The sequence below is a fragment of the Centropristis striata genome, chromosome 19 (assembly GCF_030273125.1).
Source record: "Centropristis striata isolate RG_2023a ecotype Rhode Island chromosome 19, C.striata_1.0, whole genome shotgun sequence".
NCBI lineage: Eukaryota > Metazoa > Chordata > Actinopteri > Perciformes > Serranidae > Centropristis > Centropristis striata.
Window position 1 is genome coordinate 32,759,951 of NC_081535.1, and position 18,334 is coordinate 32,778,284.

At 35.0% G+C, this 18,334-nt stretch overlaps 1 protein-coding gene across 3 annotated transcripts in view; it reads right to left on the bottom strand.

Moving 5' to 3' along the window:
- zfyve16 (zinc finger, FYVE domain containing 16) overlaps positions 1-10,123 on the bottom strand; it is a 36,994-nt gene extending 26,871 nt beyond the window's left edge. For 2 of the 3 annotated variants that reach the window (XM_059357716.1, XM_059357714.1), the window contains exons 1-2: positions 4,947-5,137; positions 638-2,706 (exon numbers count right to left, since the gene is read on the bottom strand). In XM_059357716.1, coding sequence (XP_059213699.1) covers positions 638-2,706; positions 4,947-5,016 — 2,139 coding nt within the window. In that variant the 5' untranslated portion in view covers positions 5,017-5,137. Of the gene's footprint in view, positions 1-637; positions 2,707-4,946; positions 5,138-9,921 lie in introns of those variants that run through there. The other variant, XM_059357715.1, reaches the window with a different exon arrangement.
- Between the last annotated feature and the right edge of the window lie 8,211 nt (positions 10,124-18,334).

An 18,334-nucleotide genomic window follows, 5' to 3' on the forward strand; every position in this document is an offset into this window, starting at 1 on the left:
GACTCACAACATCACAACTCAACTTATATGCAGATGACGTTGATCCATCACAAAGCTTGCAAATCTCAATTTACACTGTCAAACTCTGCAGATATGAATTAGGATTCTGGTACTGCACACACATCTTTCTGTTTGTTCTTACAGAATATAATGCATTAAATAAAGTGTCTCGATCGGTATAGTAAATGACATTTATCTTATGGAGAGGATTACCTTCTCCCTTCGCCTTCAGAAAGATAAAAGCGTTAAACTGTGGTCCAAGTGGGTTGAATATGTTAATCTGGAACAGACAGAAGTACTGTAAGGATGACCCTGTAATGCTGTTTTGTACTGTAACATTGTACTATGCTTTATGGGGTCTAATGATTAGTTTGTATTACTTATATTTCATTTTGAAACTCAATGGTGGATAATTTCTTTTTTCTATTTGCTCTTTTACATATGTCTACCTTTCCCAGTTTGTTCAAAGTTCTCAAATGTAAATGTAATTTTACTTTCTGTATCTTGTTTCTTGTTTTGTAAACAAAAAACCTTGATTGTGAGTGGCAGAAATACTATTGTATATTGTCTGAAAGTAAGCACTGTATGATAATGCTCTCAAAAAAAAAAAATAAAGTGTCTCAGCTGACTAACATACCTTCCCGCAGGCTCGACAGTGATGCCGCCTCTTGGTGAAAGTGAACCTCTGGTAGCAGTTCATACAGTTGGGAGCTTCAGAGTCTGGCACCCAGGCGGGCTGTCTGCTCCCCAGCTCCTCCGCCCCCTCTCTCTTCCAGTTCACCGACCTGGCCCCCTCTGTGGGGGACTCCCCAGGGTAAGGCGGGGGCTCTGAGAGTTCATCATACCCTACGCTGTAATCCTGATGCTCCTGAGTGGTGTACATAGGGCTCAAATCCCTGATGTTGGAATGCTCCTCTGTAAGACTTGTGGGTGAACTCTCTTCTTCATGCTCCGCTGTACTGAGCGCCTGAGCTTGCTCCTCTCCGTCTTCTTCTTCTTCTCCTGCTGGTGGAGATCGAACAGTTTGGCAGTGCAGCTGTTTGGGTCTCGCGCCTCCATAGGAGGGCTGTTGGTCGGGGCTACCGCTGTGCTGGGAAGTGTTGCTGGTCAAAGAATGGCTTCCCTCAGAGGAAAGTTCTGGCTCTTCTTGGCAAGGTCTGCAAGAGTCCTGTGATGGAGCACCGGGGTTTAAACCTCCCTCTCCAGACACACACATTGTTCTGTCACTCTCTGGACAAGCCAGACCCTCGAGCTCTTCCCGTCGGCCCCGACCACAGCTCCTCAGCTCCTCTCCCACCAGCCTGCCCTCCAGATCTCCACTGGACTCAGAGAGATTCTCAGGTTGAGTGAGTGTTGAGTGGCAGTAAGACACACCTCCACCTTGCTCTGCTTCTGCGTGCGCCTGCAGGAACGCATCCAGCTCCTCGTCTGTGACCAGCAGCTCGGCCTGGTCGCTCTCAGGCAGATATTCAAAGCCAAACTCGGGCGGATCCACAGGGCTGGGTTCTGAACAATCACAGGAAGCGAGGTCCGCTGCGGGGACAGCAGGAGCAGAAGGTTCAGGAGCGAGATGCTGTCCCTCTGGTGACGCCCTGCCCTCTGCAAACGGCTGGGACACAGACGAGTCGACAGGTTCGTCTAAGCGGGACCTATCCTCCCTTGCTTCCAAGGCTGACAGGGAGTCTGCCTCTGTGCTCTCAGAAACATCTTCTGCTTCATTGCACTGCTCTGCAGCTTGTCCCGACTCTTCCTCTGTGCTGTTTGTGTTTACAAGAGCTCCACACATGGACACAGCTATGGGCAAGCATGATAAACCTACTGGTTCGCTGTCTGAAGATCCTGAATTTAGACAGACGGGGGAATCTGCTTCTTCTTTATCGGAGGCTTCTTGTGGCTCTTCCTCTCTGTTCATTGAGGTTGTTGTTGTTGTTTCTTTAATACTATCATCAGGCAGAGTGGCTTCTGGTTCACAGTGGTCTAAAGAGTTATCCACCACTTGGTTTGTGCAAGCCAGCCTCTCACAGTCCCTCTCCTCTCCCTCAGCTGACTCACTGCTGGCTCTTGGTGACGGTGAATCATCTGTGGGCTCGCAGCTCCTCTCCACTGCAGCAGGAAGAATGACATCCAGCAGGCTGAGAGAAGCCGAGTATCCGCCGATCTGCTCGTGGGAATCCAAACCCAGCAGCTCATCTTTCCCTGTAGAGGCCTGCTCCTCCGTGGGGTCTCTGCAGCTGGTGCTTTGGCTTGGCTGGGCCTGCTCCTCGCCATGTACAGTGACCACAGGGCTGTCAAAGTCCACAAGCAGCTCCTCCTCCATTTGCTTCTCCACCACATCCAGCTCACTGAACGCATCGTGGCTGTTGGCCCGGACCAGGATGGCCGAGCTCGTGTCATTCACAAGGTCACACACTGGCTTCAGAGCTCTGTCCGGACAGGGAGGGGCGGAGCTTTTGGCTGGCCTGCGATCCACAGACGAGAGGAGGTCAACTCCTGTGAGAGGCTGACCTTTGACCTCTCTATCATCAGCGCTGCGGTTTTGACTGCCGGAGCGGTCGGGGCAGCTGCTGGTGGCAGAACCATAATGAAGAGAGTTGAGGTCAGGGAGGTTTGGTGGGACAGGGGGCGCCTCGGAGGATAAACACTGAGGACCCAGTGAGAAGGGGTACACAGACGGCTTCAGGAAAACAGATTTGCATTCAAGTTCCTCTGAAATAAAAAAGAGAGAACAAAATATAATAATGGATCATTTTGGCCTTATCCTCTAACCATTCTGAAGAACTTGCTCCTAAAACCCACTTACGCAGTTTTCACAAAGACATTTTCCATTTTTTTCTTTTTTGGGATTTGTTCCCATAAGAAACTTTTCATAAGAAAATTTTAAACTGAAACTGAGAGAAGCAGTGTTTAGTCATAATCTTATGCTGCAATAATCTTCTATGAAAATATGAAATCATGTTAAGTTGAACTCAAGTATGTTAATACATCTGCATTGAACGTCATGGTAAAATTTATGCTTACCTCGTATACTCTTCTATAATCATGTAACTCTTTTTATAATCATGCCTTGTACTACTTAAAATATATTATAATCATGTTAATATACATTATAATCATGTTAGGATGAATGACTTCATGTTATATCTGTATAAATGCTGTAATGATGTAATTGTGTAATAATTGTTTGATTTAATGTGGACCCCAGGAAGAATAGTCTTCATCTCTATGAAGACTAATGGGGATCCAAAGGATACAATAAACAATTAACAACAGAATCCACACAGACTACAGAACACACTTACACACATTTGAGTAACAACAGGTTTGTGCAAAATTATTAGTTCTTGCATTTTCTTCAGATCTACAGTTTGAAAATATATACAAAGTTTTTATTTATAAAGTAGACCTGTTTTTTCAAGAAATATTTTATTTCATTTTTTGCCTTCATTGGCTAGTACAGACAGAGATAGATAGTGAAGGACATGCAGCAAAGGGCTGCAGGGGTTTCATCCTTTTGACTTAATTCTCTTTAATCTTTATTTTGAATTTCTGTGTCTGACTGTCAAACACAAATTTCAGAAATAAATAGGAAGATTTTGAAAAATAAGGCCATGAGGTATTAAACTATATTATTGATATCAAGAAGTACAATTAAAACACTCAAACAGCAAAATCTTATGGATCTGACATTATAGTAATATTCATATACGATATAAATGGTGATAGCTCAAATACACACTTTTTTTGTAGCTATCATCACTTTCAAATATAACTCTAAGCATGCTGTATACACAATACATGCATATCCACCTGCCATATATACTGTATGTATATAGTGTTTGTCTGTGTACACATACTTGCCAATAAAGCTTATTCTGGTTGTGTCTTGTGAATAATCTGTCTTTAACTGACACAATTAGTCAAATAATAGTTTTGTCAATCGATAAAACTGTGGCAAGTATTTTTAGTCTGTTTCTTTGAGGCAAAAATCCATTTACAGCTTCTTAAAAGTGAGGATTTTGGATGGGAGGAAATATGTACTGAAGCACACAAAGTGACTAACTCGAACACGTGGCAGGAATTCAGGTGGAAGATTATAATCAGATTCTTTAGGACACCAGCAATCATATTTAAAATGGGGCTCACACACTCAGATAAAGGCTGGAGAAGTTGTGGTACATACATTGGTAACCATATTCATATATTTTGGACATGCCCTAAACTGAAAAAATTCTGGGATGAGGTTTTTGATGCACTTGGAGAAGTATTCCAGAAAAGTTTTTAATAAAGATCCCAAGATGGTAATGTTTGGACTCATACCAAATTACATAACTGGAAGGGGGAAAAAATATCTTTTACAAATATTACTGATTTCAGCTCTTAAATGTATTACTGTTAAATGGTTAAAACCAGACCCTCCAACATACAATATGTGGATTGAGAAGGTCTGGGAAATGTATCACATGGAACAAATAACTTACTCCTTGAGGCTTCAAAAAGATATATTTGTTAACAGATGGAGACCTGCCATGACCATACTAATGCAATAATTTCATGTTACCTTTATTTTATTTTACTTTATTTCACTTAATTTGATTTATTTCCATTTACACAGTTTATTATTTAATTACTTATTGTTTGTTTGTGTTACTTTGGTTTAACCATATCATATACTTGACCTGATGTATATGCTTTAATGCTGTATTAAGCAGATCACAAATGAAAAACAGCAGACTAAATGTGAATTTGTATATATATATGTTTGTATATGCTGCAAAAATTGAAATAAAATTTAAGTTAAAAAAAAAGTGAGGATTTGAGGCTCTTTGCTGTTCTGTGTTGAAAATGTGATGGATTTCATTTTTCTAACATTTAATAGATCAAATAATTGCTCAATTTGTAAAGAAAGCATGAAGCAGATTAATGACAATTTTTAAATGAATTCTTACCAGTATTGAGCTCAAAGTCATCAAGCAGTTTGTCCAGATCACATACAGCTGCTTTGAAGAAGCTGTCCATGCTGGGCTAAAACAAAGGGCCCTGAACCCCCTCAAATTCCTAAAGAGAAAAGATATGATGTTTTGTAATACCAGACATATTTTGTTTAAAATTCAGTCTGTGAGTGGTAGTAAAACAAATCTCCTTAGGAGCAAGAATCTAGGTCAGCTCTTGACACATTAAACCCTCTGTGACTTGTTTACCTAGCAAAGCATAGTAGTGCGTGTCTCTATAGCAACAGCTACAAGGATTAATTCAAACAATAACAAAATTCAAACATGACAAATTATAGTATAACCAAGAAGGAACAGGTGGAGGCATTTTTATGTCGCCTCAAAAGACAACTTTGTATCTCTATTACAGTAGTGTGTGTCAAATAATCACAGATACTTTACTGCCCCACGTTTGTCAAGAAAATGACATATAACTTACAGTACAGGCCAAAAGTTTGGACACACACCTTCTCATTCAATGCGTTTTCTTTATTTTCATGACTATTTACATTGTAGATTCTCACTGAAGGCATCAAAACTATGAATGAACACATGTGGAATTATGTACTTAACAAAAAAAGTGTGAAATAACTGAAAACATGTCTTGTATTTTAGATTCCTCAAAGCAACCACCCTTTGCTTACTAGAATATAAGACATGTTTTCAGTTATTTCACACTTTTTTGTTAAGTACACAATTCCACATGTGTTCATTCATAGTTTTGATGAATCTACAATGTAAATAGTCATGAAAATAAAGGAAACGCATTGAATGAGAAGGTGTGTCCAAACTTTTGGCCTGTACTGTATATTAGTATGAGATCACTGCAAAATATCCTTGAATATGCCAAAAAGTATATTGTCTTTGGAGCAAGCCATAATGTATAGAAAAGCTGACAAAGTTGTCGGGTTGGAAAAACACCACATCTCATGTAAAAGTAGGCTTTGTTATACAACCTGCATTAAAAGGAACTGTCACCATTATTATCACACAGACCTGTTTCACAGTAAACATGTGATGCTGCACCATGTGATCAGTCAAATTGTGAATATCAGGGATCACTGCCAAAACCAGCTAATAAAGTGATGTCTTCTGGGTAAAAATGCTGGCTCAAATTTAGAGACTTAGTTGATTTTAAAATATCACAATTTATGTTTAAAGTAATTCATCAAAAAGTTCCACAAAGTATTCAGGGGTTGTTTCAGGTCAGAGTAAGTAACATGCCCTGAGAGGTATATGTGTACTAAAAACACCTATGATAAGGACCAATTCAAAGTATCACTGCATTACAAGTAAAGGAGTGAGAATATGGAATAACTGCAGTGATGAAATGAAATCATGCACAACAATTGTTAAGTTAAAAAGGCTTATGAAAAATGATATGCTTAAAAAGTACAGCTCGCAAGCTGGATGAGGACGTTCTTGTAACTGCCTTCAGTGTTTTGATTTGTTTGTTGTTGCTTTTTTTATTTGTTTGTTTTCTTTGCGGGAGTAATAGAAATTCTCAGATCTAAGTTGTTTGATATACTATGGTTGACTAATAAGAAAATAAGTAAATAAATAATGATAATAATAATAATAATAATACATATTTATTTGACATTAAGTGGCTATATATAGAGATATAATTCCTTATATTTGAAGTGTTGAGTATCAGGGGAGAGGCCATGATAAGTATTTTATACTTCAGTCTACTCCCTTTTTTTTTTAACCAAAATAATATAAGGAAATGCATATTGAATACTAAGTTAACTGGTTCTTATTTCTATCTTATTACTTAAACGGGGCAGATGCATGTATATGTATAGGGCTTTATATACTGTATGTGTGTAAATGTTTATATGTTTATGTACATCTACATGAAAAGAAGAATTAATAAAATGAAAATGAAAATGAAATGAAAAAAAATTTAAGTGGATTACTTTTCAACTTGCAAGAGTCAGTAAATTTCTATTGACTGACTCCCTATAAAAAGGTTGAGGGTTTTTACTGCTTAGGAGTTGAGCAACACCACCTGAGGGCGAGGTCGTGACTTTCCCTTACACGAGTCATACTGTCTCATTTTAGATGGCCCTGCAGCACAACTGAGAATAAACTTTTGCCAGAGGGAAATGTTAATAATACCGTAGGAAACCAATGTGATAAAATAGTCTGATGCATCCTTATCAGTGCAACAGCACAAGGAACATTAAGGGAAGATGTATGCATGAGGGACTCACAGTGAGAGAGAAATGTGTAATAATAATGTGGTATTGTGGCGCAGCGGACCGCCTCCCTGATGAACCGTCAGCCAGCTAACTGCCTGCAATAACACACAGTGCTAACACAACAACAACCATGACACTGGAGATATATATATATATATATATATATATATACTTAAACCATCCTACAGTAAGACATAAAGGTCCTACCTGGAAGTTTAGCTACAATAATGCCTTTAAAATCATTATACTGATCTGACACAATCCTTGTTTTAAACTGGATTTATAGAAAAGGAATATCAGAAGTGGACTAATATTACTGGGATTAAAATAGGTCAAATTTTAGGAAAGATTTGTTAAAAATAGGTCTTAAAAACTGATGGAAGACATCAAATATTTTCTAAAAACAAAAATAAGCTGCTTGATAAAAGGCATCACCTTCTTATCCAAAAATAACAAGCAGTTGCCTTAAAAAAAATACCTTTAAATCTTCATTTTAGATTGTAGATGTGCAGCCTTAGAGGAAATATGTCAGATCACTTCTGAAATGTCCACTGTTTTGATCAGATGACTCTCTCTCTGTTCCCGTTTATTGTAAATAAAACAAGTCTTACAACTGCTTATGGCGACTTTCTGCAGACAACTCTGTATTACTTTGTTTCTGCATGTCTCAGTACAAAAGTATTGCAGACTTTTACACAGAAACCAACTGATGTAGACTCTGAGACAGTGTTAATAAAGGGCAGCAGGTTGGAGTGCCACTGAAACTCCTTTTCCACAAGTCAGTGTGTATAAGTAAAGTATAACAAACGTTTTCCTCACTCATCCAGTAAGACTTTGTACTGCTGTGTCACACTGGTAACTAAGTAGGCTAAATATACATGGGAATGAGGAAGTCAATCTGACTAAATACATATCTTGAGGTTAATCATCACATGCTCTCCCATAAATCCGGAGATACCGGTTGTTAGCAACAGTCATCTGTTATTTCTCTGACAACTAAAAAAAATCATGATTTTATTAATTTTTGATTACTTTAACAAAACATGTTACACTACTATGGCCAGCCGTGCAAGAGGAACTAATACTTTCTTTTCCATAAGTAAAAGTAGCAAAACCATTCTGCAAAAATACTCAAGTAAAGTCCAAAAGAATTACTTTAAAAATAAAGTACTACATGTGAAAGTACACATACAGAGGCAGAGTGGGCCCCTATAATAGTTATATAATATCATATTTATCGAACAATAGGTACTGATGCAGCATTTTAAAATCACAGTTGGTTATGGTGGAGCTAATCACTGCTTTATACACTATAGGCTACTTTATGCTCCTAAATTTTATGATAAGTTGATCGTATGTACCGTATTTGAAATCATAACCCGTACAGTAACCAGTTACAATCGTTTTAAGACAAATGAAGTGGAGTAAAAGGCACAGCAGGGGTGTGACAACACATTAATCTGGATTAATATATTGATTAAATAATCACCTATCAAATTGATACATTTACGATACACGTTTATTTTCAAATTAGACCTGCAGCACAAACATTTACTTAAGTAAGGTTTTTAATAAAGGACTTTAACTTGTAGTGGAGTATTTTCATATTGTGTCGCTTGTACTTTTAGTGGAGTAAATGATCTGAATACATCTTCTACCCCGCCTTACCTGGTAGACAAGTTTACAACTGAAACCCCAGCTCGGGTCACAGAAACTACTGTAACACTGGTGTCAACCGGTGTCCAGCTAATAATAACCCTATAAAGCCTGAACCATGAAATAATTGCCAGAAAATTCAATTTTTGTAAAAACTGAGTGCTTATTAACCTGCTGACGAATTTTAAGAAATAAATAAATTGCATATATGAATTCTAATTTGTATCATATTTGATACATCAGGTCTTTTTGTGCATTTTGTTGCTCACAGTTTGTTTTTCTCGAACTAACAAAAACATATAAACCCTAACATATTTAACCTATTAAGACTTTGACTTTTCCTTTTTCCTCAAACATGCAAAATACATATCTTTTCCATATAACACAACATCATACATCTGCTGATATGAAGTTTTTTAATGCAGCAATGATCCACTCGTGGAACCTGCATATCATTTTTGCTACATCTGATATTTTTGTGCAATTTGTTGCTCAGTTTGTTTATCTTCAACACATGTATACATCAGGTTTTTGATGATGTAGAGGTCTCAAAAATAACTGTATCTAATATGATACACTTGGCTTTATAGGGATAACACAATTAAACATTTTCCCCAGTCATTTAAAGGGCGTTTGGCTTATGGATGACTCTACAACTTTACAAGAACCTACATGCAACAAAAAGACATCTTGGTTGACCATTTTTAACGCCAATGTTAAAGCGAAAGGCTGTCTAAGGTTTAACATCCTTAACGTTAGCTGCAGGATTAGCAAACATTAGCAAACAAGCTAACTAACCCAAATAGCACCACAGGGAGCTAACGACAACATTTCACCACAACAAACACTTTAGCACAAAACTTGAGTGCTAATTATGGGGCTGCCTGTAGCTAACAGTTTGTGTCTCTTTAACGCCAGCCATCAATACACAGCCTGTTGTTTGTCACCTTAAATAGAAGCGATTAAAGCAGCTAAAGTTAGCCCGGTAGTTATGATTATTGAACGCGTTAGCGACAGGCTAATGTAGCTAGCTAGCTAGTTAACCTGGTTTTTGTTTGTGAATTCCTTACCACCACTGTTTTATTCCATAACTCCGACGTCGTCTTCAACAATTGTGCTTGTATTCCGTTTTTAAAATATGAGCAAAGAACGCCCGTATCGACGTCTCATTCTCCGTGGAAGGCGGTTAAAGTTGTGTGGAAAAGCTAGCTGTTGGATTAGTTTTATTTGGAGATGTGTAAATTCTCCACTCAGGCGGCCATCTTGAACAGACTGTCGGGAGGTCACAGGATCTGCTCAGCCTCAGTCTGCCATCAACATCACTATTTACTAAACTATAGTTCAGATAGTCTGCCATCAATATCACTATTTACTAAACTATAGTTCAGATAGTCTGCCATCAATATCACTATTTACTAAACTATAGTTCAGGTAGTCTGCCATCAATATCACTATTTACTAAACTATAGTTCAGGTAGTCTGCCATCAATATCACTATTTACTAAACTATAGTTTAGGTAGTCTGCCATCAATATCACTATTTACTAAAATATAGTTTAGGTAGTCTGCCATCAATATCACTATTTACTAAACTATAGGTCAGGTAGTCTGCCATCAATATCACTATTTACTAAACTATAGTTCAGGTAGTCTGCCATCAATATCACTATTTACTAAACTATAGTTTAGATAGTCTGCCATCAATATCACTATTTACTAAAATATAGTTTAGGTAGTCTGCCATCAATATCACTATTTACTAAACTATAGTTTAGGTAGTCTGCCATCAATATCACTATTTACTAAACTATAGTTCAGATAGTCTGCCATCAATTTATTAAACTATAGTTCAGATAGTCTGCCATCAATATCACTATTTACTAAACTATAGTTCAGGTAGTCTGCCATCAATATCACTATTTACTAAACTATAGTTCAGGTAGTCTGCCATCAATTTATTAAACTATAGTTCAGATAGTCTGCCATCAATATCACTATTTACTAAACTATAGTTCAGGTAGTCTTCCATCAATATCACTATTTACTAAACTATAGTTCAGATAGTCTGCCATCAATATCACTATTTACTAAACTATAGTTCAGGTAGTCTGCCATTAATATCACTATTTACTAAACTATAGTTCAGATAGTCTGCCATCAATATCACTATTTACTAAACTATATTTCAGGTAGTCTGCCATTAATATCACTATTTACTAAACTATAGTTCAGATAGTCTGCCATCAATATCACTATTTACTAAATTATAGTTCAGATAGTCTGCCATCAATATCACTATTTACTAAACTATAGTTCAGATAGTCTGCCATCAATATCACTATTTACTAAACTATAGTTCAGGTAGTCTGCCATCAATATCACTATTTACTAAACTATAGTTCAGATAGTCTGCCATCAATATCACTATTTACTAAACTATAGTTCAGGTAGTCCACCATTAATATCACTATTTACTAAACTATAGTTCAGGTAGTCTGCCACTAATATCACTATTTACTAAACTATAGTTCAGGTAGTCTGCCATCAATATCACTATTTACTAAACTATAGTTCAGATAGTCTGCCATCAATATCACTATTTACTAAACTATAGTTCAGATAGTCTGCCATCAATATCACTATTTATTAAAATATAGTTCAGGTAGTCTGCCATCAATATCACTATTTACTAAACTATAGTTCAGGTAGTCTGCCATCAATATCACTATTTACTAAACTATAGTTCAGGTAGTCTGCCATCAATATCACTATTTACTAAACTATAGTTCAGGTAGTCTGCCATCATTATCACTATTTACTAAACTATAGTTGAGATAGTCTGCCATCAATATCACTATTTACTAAACTATAGTTCAGGTAGTCTGCCATCAATTTATTAAACTATAGTTCAGATAGTCTGGCATCAATATCACGATTTACTAAACTATAGTTCAGGTAGTCTGCCATCAATTTATTAAACTATAGTTCAGGTAGTCTGCCATCAATATCACTATTTACTAAACTATAGTTTAGGTAGTCTGCCATTAATATCACTATTTACTAAAGTATAGTTCAGGTAGTCTGCCATCAATATCACTATTTACTAAACTATAGTTCAGATAGTCTGCCATCAATATCACTATTTACTAAACTATAGTTCAGGTAGTCTGCCATCAATATCACTATTTACTAAACTATAGTTCAGATAGTCTGCCATCAATATCACTATTTACTAAACTATAGTTCAGATAGTCTGCCATCAATATCACTATTTACTAAACTATAGTTCAGATAGTCTGCCATCAGTATAACTATTTACTAAACTATAGTTCAGGTAGTCTTCCATCAATATCACTATTTACTAAACTATAGTTCAGATAGTCTGCCATCAATATCACTATTTACTAAACTATAGTTCAGATAGTCTGCCATCAATATCACTATTTACTAAAATATAGTTTAGGTAGTCTGCCATCAATATCACTATTTACTAAACTATAGTTTAGGTAGTCTGCCATCAATATCACTATTTACTAAACTATAGTTCAGATAGTCTGCCATCAATTTATTAAACTATAGTTCAGATAGTCTGCCATCAATATCACTATTTACTAAACTATAGTTCAGGTAGTCTGCCATCAATATCACTATTTACTAAACTATAGTTCAGGTAGTCTGCCATCAATTTATTAAACTATAGTTCAGATAGTCTGCCATCAATATCACTATTTACTAAACTATAGTTCAGGTAGTCTTCCATCAATATCACTATTTACTAAACTATAGTTCAGATAGTCTGCCATCAATATCACTATTTACTAAACTATAGTTCAGGTAGTCTGCCATTAATATCACTATTTACTAAACTATAGTTCAGATAGTCTGCCATCAATATCACTATTTACTAAACTATACTTCAGGTAGTCTGCCATTAATATCACTATTTACTAAACTATAGTTCAGATAGTCTGCCATCAATATCACTATTTACTAAATTATAGTTCAGATAGTCTGCCATCAATATCACTATTTACTAAACTATAGTTCAGATAGTCTGCCATCAATATCACTATTTACTAAACTATAGTTCAGATAGTCTGCCATCAATATCACTATTTACTAAACTATAGTTCAGGTAGTCTGCCATCAATATCACTATTTACTAAACTATAGTTCAGATAGTCTGCCATCAATATCACTATTTACTAAACTATAGTTCAGGTAGTCCACCATTAATATCACTATTTACTAAACTATAGTTCAGGTAGTCTGCCACTAATATCACTATTTACTAAACTATAGTTCAGGTAGTCTGCCATCAATATCACTATTTACTAAACTATAGTTCAGATAGTCTGCCATCAATATCACTATTTACTAAACTATAGTTCAGATAGTCTGCCATCAATATCACTATTTATTAAAATATAGTTCAGGTAGTCTGCCATCAATATCACTATTTACTAAACTATAGTTCAGGTAGTCTGCCATCAATATCACTATTTACTAAACTATAGTTCAGGTAGTCTGCCATCAATATCACTATTTACTAAACTATAGTTCAGGTAGTCTGCCATCATTATCACTATTTACTAAACTATAGTTGAGATAGTCTGCCATCAATATCACTATTTACTAAACTATAGTTCAGGTAGTCTGCCATCAATTTATTAAACTATAGTTCAGATAGTCTGGCATCAATATCACGATTTACTAAACTATAGTTCAGGTAGTCTGCCATCAATTTATTAAACTATAGTTCAGGTAGTCTGCCATCAATATCACTATTTACTAAACTATAGTTTAGGTAGTCTGCCATTAATATCACTATTTACTAAAGTATAGTTCAGGTAGTCTGCCATCAATATCACTATTTACTAAACTATAGTTCAGATAGTCTGCCATCAATATCACTATTTACTAAACTATAGTTCAGGTAGTCTGCCATCAATATCACTATTTACTAAACTATAGTTCAGATAGTCTGCCATCAATATCACTATTTACTAAACTATAGTTCAGATAGTCTGCCATCAATATCACTATTTACTAAACTATAGTTCAGATAGTCTGCCATCAGTATAACTATTTACTAAACTATAGTTCAGGTAGTCTTCCATCAATATCACTATTTACTAAACTATAGTTCAGATAGTCTGCCATCAATATCACTATTTACTAAACTATAGTTCAGATAGTCTGCCATCAATATCACTATTTACTAAACTATAGTTCAGATAGTCTGCCATCAATATCACTATTTACTAAACTATAGTTCAGGTAGTCTGCCATCAATATCACTATTTACTAAACTATAGTTCAGATAGTCTGCCATCAATATCACTATTTACTAAACTATAGTTCAGATAGTCTGCCATCAATATCACTATTTACTAAACTATAGTTCAGATAGTCTGCCATCAATATCACTATTTACTAAACTATAGTTCAGGTAGTCTGCCATTAATATCACTATTTACTAAACTATAGTTCAGGTAGTCTGCCATCAATATCACTATTTACTAAACTGTAGTTCAGGTAGTCTGCCATCAATATCACTATTTACTAAACTATAGTTCAGATAGTCTGCCATCAATATCACTATTTACTAAACTATAGTTCAGGTAGTCTGCCATCAATATCACTATTTACTAAACTATAGTTCAGGTAGTCTGCCATCAATATCACTATTTACTAAACTATAGTTCAGGTAGTCTGCCATCAATATCACTATTTACTAAACTATAGTTCAGGTAGTCTTCCATCAATATCACTATTTACTAAACTATAGTTCAGATAGTCTGCCATCAATATCACTATTTACTAAACTATAGTTCAGGTAGTCTGCCATTAATATCACTATTTACTAAACTATAGTTCAGGTAGTCTGCCATCAATATCACTATTTACTAAACTGTAGTTCAGGTAGTCTTCCATCAATATCACTATTTACTAAACTATAGTTCAGATAGTCTGCCATCAATATCACTATTTACTAAACTATAGTTCAGGTAGTCTGCCATCAATATCACTATTTACTAAACTATAGTTCAGGTAGTCTGCCATCAATATCACTATTTACTAAACTATAGTTCAGGTAGTCTGCCATCAATATCACTATTTACTAAACTATAGTTCAGGTAGTCTGCCATCAATATCACTATTTACTAAACTATTGTTCAGATAGTCTGCCATCAATATCACTATTTACTAAACTATAGTTCAGATAGTCTGCCATCAATATCACTATTTACTAAACTATAGTTCAGATAGTCTGCCATCAATATCACTATTTACTAAACTATAGTTCAGGTAGTCTGCCATCAATATCACTATTTAATAAACTATAGTTCAGATAGTCTGCCATCAATATCACTATTTACTAAACTATAGTTCAGATAGTCTGCCATCAATATCACTATTTACTAAACTATAGTTCAGATAGTCTGCCATCAATATCACTATTTACTAAACTATAGTTCAGGTAGTCTGCCATCAATATCACTATTTACTAAACTATAATTCAGGTAGTCTGCCATCAATATCACTATTTACTAAACTATAGTTCAGATAGTCTGCCATCAATATCACTATTTACTAAACTATAGTTCAGATAGTCTGCCATCAATATCACTATTTACTAAACTATAGCTCAGATAGTCTGTCATCAATATCACTATTTACTAAACTATAGTTCAGATAGTCTGCCATCAATATCACTATTTACTAAACTATAGTTCAGGTAGTCTGCCATTAATATCACTATTTACTAAACTATAGTTCAGGTAGTCTGCCATTAATATCACTATTTTCTAAACTATAGTTCAGGTAGTCTGCCATTAATATCACTATTTACTAAACTATAGTTCAGATAGTCTGCCATCAATATCACTATTTACTAAACTATAGTTCAGATAGTCTGCCATCAATATCACTATTTACTAAACTATAGTTCAGATAGTCTGCCATCAATATCACTATTTACTAAACTATAGTTCAGGTAGTCTGCCATTAATATCACTATTTACTAAACTATAGTTCAGGTAGTCTGCCATCAATATCACTATTTACTAAACTGTAGTTCAGGTAGTCTGCCATCAATATCACTATTTACTAAACTATAGTTCAGATAGTCTGCCATCAATATCACTATTTACTAAACTATAGCTCAGATAGTCTGTCATCAATATCACTATTTACTAAACTATAGTTCAGATAGTCTGCCATCAATATCACTATTTACTAAACTATAGTTCAGGTAGTCTGCCATTAATATCACTATTTACTAAACTATAGTTCAGGTAGTCTGCCATTAATATCACTATTTTCTAAACTATAGTTCAGGTAGTCTGCCATTAATATCACTATTTACTAAACTATAGTTCAGATAGTCTGCCATCAATATCACTATTTACTAAACTATAGTTCAGATAGTCTGCCATCAATATCACTATTTACTAAACTATAGTTCAGATAGTCTGCCATCAATATCACTATTTACTAAACTATAGTTCAGGTAGTCTGCCATTAATATCACTATTTACTAAACTATAGTTCAGGTAGTCTGCCATCAATATCACTATTTACTAAACTGTAGTTCAGGTAGTCTGCCATCAATATCACTATTTACTAAACTATAGTTCAGATAGTCTGCCATCAATATCACTATTTACTAAACTATAGTTCAGGTAGTCTGCCATCAATATCACTATTTACTAAACTATAGTTCAGGTAGTCTGCCATCAATATCACTATTTACTAAACTATAGTTCAGGTAGTCTGCCATCAATATCACTATTTACTAAACTATAGTTCAGGTAGTCTTCCATCAATATCACTATTTACTAAACTATAGTTCAGATAGTCTGCCATCAATATCACTATTTACTAAACTATAGTTCAGGTAGTCTGCCATTAATATCACTATTTACTAAACTATAGTTCAGGTAGTCTGCCATCAATATCACTATTTACTAAACTGTAGTTCAGGTAGTCTGCCATCAATATCACTATTTACTAAACTATAGTTCAGATAGTCTGCCATCAATATCACTATTTACTAAACTATAGTTCAGGTAGTCTGCCATCAATATCACTATTTACTAAACTATAGTTCAGGTAGTCTGCCATCAATATCACTATTTACTAAACTATAGTTCAGGTAGTCTGCCATCAATATCACTATTTACTAAACTATAGTTCAGGTAGTCTGCCATCAATATCACTATTTACTAAACTATAGTTCAGATAGTCTGCCATCAATATCACTATTTACTAAACTATAGTTCAGATAGTCTGCCATCAATATCACTATTTACTAAACTATAGTTCAGATAGTCTGCCATCAATATCACTATTTACTAAACTATAGTTCAGGTAGTCTGCCATCAATATCACTATTTACTAAACTATAGTTCAGATAGTCTGCCATCAATATCACTATTTACTAAACTATAGTTCAGATAGTCTGCCATCAATATCACTATTTACTAAACTATAGTTCAGATAGTCTGCCATCAATATCACTATTTACTAAACTATAGTTCAGGTAGTCTGCCATCAATATCACTATTTACTAAACTATAATTCAGGTAGTCTGCCATCAATATCACTATTTACTAAACTATAGTTCAGATAGTCTGCCATCAATATCACTATTTACTAAACTATAGTTCAGATAGTCTGCCATCAATATCACTATTTACTAAACTATAGCTCAGATAGTCTGTCATCAATATCACTATTTACTAAACTATAGTTCAGATAGTCTGCCATCAATATCACTATTTACTAAACTATAGTTCAGGTAGTCTGCCATTAATATCACTATTTACTAAACTATAGTTCAGGTAGTCTGCCATTAATATCACTATTTTCTAAACTATAGTTCAGGTAGTCTGCCATTAATATCACTATTTACTAAACTATAGTTCAGATAGTCTGCCATCAATATCACTATTTACTAAACTATAGTTCAGATAGTCTGCCATCAATATCACTATTTACTAAACTATAGTTCAGGTAGTCTGCCATCAATATCACTATTTACTAAACTATAGTTCAGGTAGTCTGCCATCAATATCACTATTTACTAAACTATAGTTCAGGTAGTCTGCCATCAATATCACTATTTACTAAACTATAGTTCAGGTAGTCTGCCATCAATATCACTATTTACTAAACTGCAATTATTCGGGATTAGAGTTCAGATAAGTGGTCAATTTACTTTACGTCACCCTGTTAAAATAATCGCCTTACTAATTTTTTCAAGTTTTGCAGGAAACAAAAAACTTCGCCAAAAGTGTAACAAATGACATTTATTGATCATTTCACTCAAAAAGGATGTAACAAAGGATGGCTATTGGCATAGTAATAACACTGTGTAAATTATGTAACTTAAGAGAAATAAATGACTTGGGCTCTTTGTGACTTAAGCAAGATATGGTAACACTTTTTTTTGAAGGTGTCTACATAAGAGTCACA